We start from the raw sequence: 8305 nt of genomic DNA on the forward strand, positions 1-8305 counted from the left end.
TAAATCATGCATTGATTCATACATTAAATCATCACGACTCATGCTTTATGATTTGCACCCTTTTTATTAGGTGTTACCCTCAATTCAATGCACGGGGGGATTTTGCTGCAGCCTGTCTTGGTCAGCTAGTAGATTATGGTGGCTAATGTTAAAAAAACTTTAGATAGATCGTATCGGAGAAAGCCCTCAGAAGTGCTGCTCACAGCATCATTGAGATCTATTTATCCAATCGGCTTCCAGCTCAACACTGCGCTCCCTTGCGTCCCCAGCATGACACCTGCCGAGCATGAGGTCGACTAAATGAACGTTTCTTGAAATATGCAAAGGACAGTCATACATGCATCCATACACGGACAGATAGCTGTGTATAGTTTGATGTTTCTTCTACAGCGCCAAATGGCACCAAATTTGTCAAGGCTACTCAGACATGATTTCTACTCACGACCAAATGTGGTTGAAATAGCGTACAGGAGAGATGTTTTCACTCATTTGTAAAACAAGCCCTGCCTAGAGCATTTGAGCAAACGTTGAAGGCCAGCTACAGCCAAACTGTATGTAACATCAAAAATGTGAAAAAGTAACTGTTTCTGTCTTGGTCCAGAGATGTGCTGTACCAAATTTGGTGACGATTGCGCAAACTTTGTAGAAGGAGCAGTGAAAAAACTGTTTGGGACACAATTCAAAAATGGCAGAATATCGATCTAGATGCAAATGGGCGTGGCTTCTATAAGTAGATTCATCTGGACCCACAGAATCCAAGAGCTCCGTCTGAGACTTGAGTCCATCCGGCGAAACTGCATCAAATTTAACCCAACACAAAGCACGACATTGGGTCTCCAGCAATACACCCGCCAGAAGGAGAGTGAAACTACCTTAAACTACTTTATGACTCTCGTTATTAATTCTTGACCACATTATCTTAACTCAAGGTCCTCTTACTGGCTTTTTCAACCACATCTTTATCAGATTCAAGATTCAAGATTCAAGAAGCTTTATTTATCCCGAGGGAAATTATTGTGCAACAGTTTCAATACAAAGGTGGGAAAGGATCAGAGTGACAATAAGCTTACATAATCAAATCAAAATAAAGCTAACGTAAAATAAATCAAGCAATGAACTAAGTGTGACAGAGTGCAACAGACATCGTGGTTAAGCGTAGGTATATACAATATACAACAATACGCAGCGTGCAGTTTAGCAGCAGATTGAAATGAAATAAGTACAAACTAAATAAGTGAGAAGGAGCGATAAGTTATAACAGTGTTAAAAATGTAGTAGCATTTCCTACAGAACTAAGTGACCGTATGGCACAGTGGAGTGTAGCAGCATTTCGTACTGAAGTAAGTTACAGTAACCACAGTGAAATGTAGCAGCATGTCCTAAAGTGCAGTAAGTGTATCAGCAGATAGTTACAGTACCATTAATAAATAAGTGATGTAGTGGTGATATAAAGAGACAGTGTAAAGTGTAGCAGCAGTAAGTTACAGTAGCATTAATAAATAAGTGATGTAGTGGTGGTATAAAGTGACAGTGTAGTATAGCATCAGTCGATGGTTTTTGGATGGATTGAGTGCTGCTGACCTGGTTACTGGCAGCTAGGTCAAGATTGTTTTGTTGTTGTGTTACTGATACCATTTTTATTTTAAAATGATCTGAAATTTCCATAGGCTCACTTTTAAAAACAGCTCTCCTTATAAATGATTCTCTGCACTGTACCTAACGACTAATCTGCTCTGCTTTGTGCTGATTTTCTTTTTCCTGTCTGTCCTGTGATTTCTTCCCCTGTGCTTCTCCCTGTGTGCTGTAGGGAAGTGACATGGAGCTTTACAAAACAATACAGTTTATATCCGCTCTGCTGGAGCAGGTGAGGACTTGTTTTGCTTTAGGAAGGCAGCGTGGAGATCACTGCTGATTAAGCTGCAGGCGTGTTTCATTTGTCCCTCTCTCTTTCTTCTGTCATTGCTCCGTTTTCATGCATGCTTTCATAACTTTATTTTCACTATGCTGCTCACTCTGACGTTTTCCAAAACATCAGGCCTGCGTCGGCCACCTTTTTAATTTATTTACTGTATTATGTTATTAATCAATCACGTTCTTCACTGGATATCGTTTTGGTGAAATCATTTCTTTTGTTCAGACTTTTCCCCACGTATTATACTAGAGAGGAACTTTCCTTTGTTTTTGTGTGTGTTTTGTGGGAATTTCGATCTTTTGGATCAATTTGAAAACGTTTTTTTACAAATACAAATTGTAGATCGGGAATATAACACATAAATCCCTGTGGACTTCATGTAGTTTAGACTTTTCCACTTTGTATTTTAACTTGGATCAAAGATCTTTTTTTATGTAAAAAAAGAAAAGAAAAGGCACAGAACAGTAACATCATTTCCAGGCACCATGACATCCACATCACAAACGTTATATATTATTATGGACAGCAGGTCTTTGTGCAGCTCTACATGATTTGCATATAATTATCAATGATTGGCAAAGCAGACATCAAAGTCAAACCACCCACCACGTTCCTTCTTCCAACAAAAATACAATCCTATTCGTACAACTTGCGATGTAAAAATAATTTTGAAATCTTAGTAGGAGAGTCTTTCCCTCTCATGAATCTCTTTGATGATTTATTGTACTTGTAGTTGAAACGCATGTCACGGTACCCAAATACAGTATCACGCGTGTCTCATGTCCATGGTACCCACAAATATGCTGTGTGGCTCTCCAGATATTATCGTTTGACAGGCGTTAGTGATTTTTTTTACTTTAAGGTTAGTTTTAAAAATCATTTTATACTGAATAACAGTGTTGTAAACAATCCATATGACAAATGAATCGGTTTAACTGAAAAGCAGTAGCGTTGCATTATGATCTGAATGCTGCACGATTTTCCATCTTTCTCAGTATTGTTTGATACACATCTTGTAAGAAAATGAAATGCAATTCCTGCAAACTGTCAGTAGTAAGTTATGTGAAATGCAAAGTTTCAGCCAGGCATAATATTAAACCTAAGATTAAAAAAATTGAGGATACAACATCGAAGACGATGTTTTTTAAGGTTCAGTTAAATGTGTGTGTTTTTGTTAGTCCTACTGCAGCATGTCAGGTATTACAGGGACCTTAGTGAGCCTGTGTGTCTGTTGTTGTAGAGGTACTCAGCCGTGTCTCTGCGCAGCATCACCACTGAGGTCCTGAAGGTGCTGAATGCCACTGAAGAGCTGCTGCTGCAGGAGGTGGAGGGAGGAGACAGAACCCAACTCTCCAACACTTCGTTGCCCCCCAACACGGACCCCAAGAAACTGGATCAGCAGTTTTCCAGACTGGAGGAGAACGTGAGTTCAGCTGTTTGTTATTTATATTTATTTTATCCATTGCACATGGCGCTCTTTGATTAGGCTGTGTAACTGCTGACTAGATTTTCATTCCCTTTCTGTCCAGTGAAAACCATGTATCTTCAGATGTGTTGATGTTGAATGTTCGCAATGAACAGAAGGATAAAGTGTTCCTTTACGTGTTGGGAAAATGCTCCTACTTCTTAAGCCAGATGATAAATTTAAAAAGCCTCTCAGAAGCTGACGACTTACGAAGCTGACTTTTTAGAGATGCATGGTTCTCACAGATGCTAGATATATATATGATGATCTTACAGAATGTGATGCATTGCCGTTGATTTAACTAACAAGGGATATTAATGCAGAAACATCATATATTATAAAGTTAAACACTGACGAGGAACATTTTACTGAATACTTTTGATCTTTTAAGTACATTTTGCTGACAATTCTTACAGAATACTTTTACTCAAGCAAGTAAAGGCAGGACTTTTACTTTAATGGAGTATTTTCACAGCTGAATACTTCGTCCACTGCTGCACTTTAAGATTACAACATCTGCATCACTGTCTGCAAGGAACAAAGACACAGGATGAAATGAAATATATAAAGTATGTTGACAAATGTAGCAGGACTTATAAATATGTGTTTCTATGGTAAACGTTATAGTAAGATAAGAACATGACTCAAGTCATGAGACATGAATGGTATACTGTATATTATGCACACTTGACACACAGAATACTTTGTGTTAAAAAGGTTATTGAGAACATTTTTAGTGACATCTTTAAGAAATACTTTAAACATCATTGGATGCTGCAATTGCATCGGTTTAATCAGAATGAGAGGTTTTCTTCATTGAAAGAAGAAAACGGCACTGAAGGCTGAAAAAAAGGCTTTTCTCTTCTCTTGATTGACTTGAGTTTGATAGACAGATGGTTCATCCAGTCACCTGCCAGGTAGGGTTTGAAAGCGCCTGCCTCTTCCCAACAGTTTCCAATGAGGCCTTCTCAGATGGTTCTGTGTAACAAACCATCTGACGAGTGAGGTTACTCAAACACATGCAGGCTCTCTGAACCTCGCCCACCAAAACTTTGAGAACCATAATGGTAATTAATGGATTCTGTGAATAAACTATATCTTTTTTAATATCTGTTAAAACCCTGAGGACACCCTGCAAAGACACCGTGACACATGCATTTCCAGGTCTATTAAAGTCATTCGTAGGTGTCACTTGCAACACGCAACCCGTAATACAGCATAAAAACTGGTACAAGTTAGTTTATCTTTATAAGTCTTGTTTTCAATTCAAGTTTTGAAGTTAATCTTGGACATTCTGCAGGTGTACGTGGCAGCCGGAGAGGTGTACAGTCTGGAGGCGGAGCTGAGTGACCTGGAGGAGTGCGCAAGGGGCATCTGCAGCGCCACATCCGACTTGGAGCTGTCCTTCCTGGAGGAGCAGGTAGCGTCAGCAGCTGCTAAGGTTCAGCAGTCTGACCTGAAGGTGGGTTGAAGCTGGATATGCATCCATTTTATAGTGGAGAATGTCACATTAAGAAAGTGTTCTGCTGCTTTTTATTATGCCTTAATATTTAGCCATGTTTTGGAGTTTGTGAGGCGTATGATGAGTTCATAAAAGCACAGACTGGCCTAAACCTACCATAACAACTGTAACATCCGTTTGATCCTAACATATCAAAACATTTACTGTGCTAATTGTGTTGTAATGTGTTGTTCCTGCTCCAGATTTGTGACATCTCAGCCAGGATTGCTGCTTTAAAGAGTGCAGGCCTCAATGTGGACAAACAACAGTCCCGCTTCACTAAGACTAAGGCCGTTCCAGTGATGGTACCTGTTTTTATTAATACACATCTTATCATAAGAGTTCAACTGCCACCACATTATGTCAAACACCTATGGAGGACTGAACCTGACAAAATAAATACCAAAAATAAATGTAGGCATTAATGCATTGACAAAATGTGACAAAACTATATTTCTTTTTAAATGAGCTTCTTGATTTATTCACCTTTTTAATAATTCCCATAATGTCGATCAACCAATGGACGAAACATTGACCCTATGGCACATGCCTCACTCATTTGTATAATGCAGGAATTAAAGCAAAAAATAAAAACAAATATTTTGACGGAGAGATTTTTTCCCCAGGCCCAGTTATATCCCCTGTCTGTAAACCTGTTTCCAAACGATCTGAACGATCCACATTCCCAGAAAACACAAAGGGAGGTTCCTCTAGTATTGTATATCGGAAAAAAAGTCAGTATAGTCCACCGTAGCGACGGGGAACTCTAATCCCTGATAATGAAGAAGAAATGTAAAAATAAATAAATGAATATATTCAAAAATATATTTTAAATCTATAAGTCAATTCATTTTACAAGTAAAAATAAAGAAATAAAGGGAAAATGAAACAGGAAAGTAAATAAATAGGTGAATTAATACAAAGGTAAATAAATAAAGAAGCTAAATAAAACATTTATTGTAACATTTAATGGCATTCACTTATTATTTATTTTGGATTTGGCAGGATCACTCCTCCATAAACACCCTGTGCAAGAATAAAAAACTCCTTATGTTTCACACACTTCTTGCAGTCTGTCAATGTGAACTCTTCTAGACAGCTGAGGCGGCGATTACCTGCACCTCCAGTCAAAGGTAAAACACAGTGTGTCTCAGCTCCATACGGTAAACTACCTGTGTACGGTGCATAATACACTAATTGTCTTAGTAGGTCTTATTATAACTGTGAACGTGATATATTTTTCTGCTCTGACAGGAAATCAAGCTGTGACTTTAAAATTAAGGATCACTTAAGGATGTAATTAGCTGTATTGGTTTTCCAAAGTGTTCCTCTAGTTTCTGTGTGCAAAGCATTGTGGGGCAATAATGTGCCTCCACAGCACACTCAAATGTCAAAGGTTTTACTTACTTTTGTCGTCTTTCCAATGTGAACATACTAATAACATGCTTACATTTCACGTAATATGTAGTATGGAATATTTGTACAGAGATATAGTCTCAATATTTCAGTTTTACCCTTTGGAGACATGAAACGAATACTGAATATGAAGTATTTGTCCAGTAAATGGAAATAACTGCTGGAAATTCATACAGAAATGACTTTGTATTTTTCTGATATTTATGAAATGTGCACATATTCAATGGGAAGTCCTATTTGACTGACGTTTGATTCTTATTTTTATTATACCGCTGTACCTTGGATCACTTTGAAAGTGGATTAAGAATTAATGCATCATTTTTTTTTCCTGTTTTGTTTGATTCTCTCTCAGAAGACAAAAAGGAAACCTAAATCATGGAGCCAGGACCTTCGCAGTACCTCCAACACAGCAGTGCCTTGACCCTGTCACTCTGTAGACTACAGGCCGGTCGTACGTGATCTGTTCAGAAACCCAATGCCTTAATTTCATTTCTAGACTAAACATGCCTCAAATAATACATTAGTACGGTATGTCACTGAAACTGTTGACTTCCATATCATCTTATTAGCATGTACAATAGATAAAACGACTCTATTGAATTTTAAATCTCAATCTTGTAAAGACGAGGAGCAGGTTGAACTTAAGCTCACTAGAAAATCTAACATTTGAGACTTTTTTATATTTCCAAAAAGTGAGATGAAACTGGTGAAATTATTGTTTTACAGCATGTGTTTAGAAAAAATCCTTATGTTTTATCTGTAATACTGTTTATCATCAATAGTTGTCCATTTAACTTGCTGATGAATAAGGGCACAGTCACACATGCGCAAAACTAACATTGGTGAATGTTTACCCCCTGTTTACTTCCATGTGAGCGAGGGAGCGAATAAAACGTTAAAATGTTTTTGCTGGTAGAGCAAATTTGCATCTTCGGATCGCGTGGTCTTCAACTCTGGTGAACTTTGGCTCGCATAGTCGCAGCCTCGACCAATAGCAGAGAAGTGTGTGTGGTTGACCACAACACAAAACGTCATAAATGAACTACAGACCAGCAAACGGATTTCTGCGTGCGACACATCCTGCACTGCCCACATTCAGCACTAATATCACCTCGGCAGGTGGTGATGGTGATGGTGACTCGCCAGCATTTGTGAATGTGTGACCGTGCCCTAAAGCTATACGCATACTGTACAGTGACTGAAAAGACACTAATACCTGCATTTTACACTGTTTTTAACGTTGTAACTATCCAGATTACACATGTGGGAACAAATATAGCATGTTAGAAAAAATGTTGCCAGACTGTCGTCTAAAATAAAAATAGACCTGTAATTTTCATTTCTTGTGGATCTTTGTAATGTTATAATTTACATATTTGTACAGCAAACCAATCAGTAAATATGTTTTCGGCCTTTTATTATTAAGTCCAGAAAATAAAGTAAAAATGTCAAAGTCAGAGACATTTTCTGCACTGTAAAAAATATGTTGCGAGGTAAACAGCAGTGAAAACACTGTGCACCCTGTTTGCCCCTCAGATGAAGGTGGGTGTAATGGTGAGGAATTTAGTCTGTATTTTTGAGATGAGGAAATGACACCCCAATATGACATTCCTCCTTGGGAAGAAGGTGTGGGAAGGACACATAACAGCTCTGGAAAATAACAGGCGTCTTTGAGAGAAATGGTCTCAAAACAAACATTCAGCAGCATCACCTCTCGCTCTTTGTGACGCTGCAGTACACATACGAGTGACCTGAGCAAAGTAAGAACAAGTTTTGGTCTTTATGCGTTACACCAGCCCAACGGCTCACCAAGCTAACGCAAACATGAAGCCAAACTGTAAATACAATATTCTGTAGTTACATTTTCCTCATAGAGGTTTTCCTATCTGAAGGCTCAGATTCTCTTTTTAAAATGGAACTTGAGCAACAGCTGAGTGGAAAATAAAAAAAAAATCTCCCTCACATAGAGATCCAGCTCTGTCCCAAAGACTTCTGGGATATGTAGTTTTGG

At 38.3% G+C, this 8305-nt stretch overlaps 1 protein-coding gene across 1 annotated transcript in view; it reads left to right on the top strand.

The window, feature by feature from the left end:
- The window catches only part of myripa (myosin VIIA and Rab interacting protein a), a 33680-nt gene extending 26844 nt beyond the window's left edge, over positions 1–6836 (top strand). The window contains exons 12-16 of the mRNA XM_083928592.1: positions 3153–3335; positions 4678–4839; positions 5082–5183; positions 5951–6011; positions 6647–6836. Of these exons, the coding sequence (XP_083784718.1) occupies positions 3153–3335; positions 4678–4839; positions 5082–5183; positions 5951–6011; positions 6647–6666 (528 nt within the window). The 3' untranslated portion in view covers positions 6667–6836. The remainder of the gene's footprint in view (positions 1–3152; positions 3336–4677; positions 4840–5081; positions 5184–5950; positions 6012–6646) is intronic.
- Positions 6837–8305: the final 1469 nt, after the last annotated feature.

The sequence above is a fragment of the Echiichthys vipera genome, assembly GCF_963691815.1.
Source record: "Echiichthys vipera genome assembly, chromosome: 15".
NCBI lineage: Eukaryota > Metazoa > Chordata > Actinopteri > Perciformes > Trachinidae > Echiichthys > Echiichthys vipera.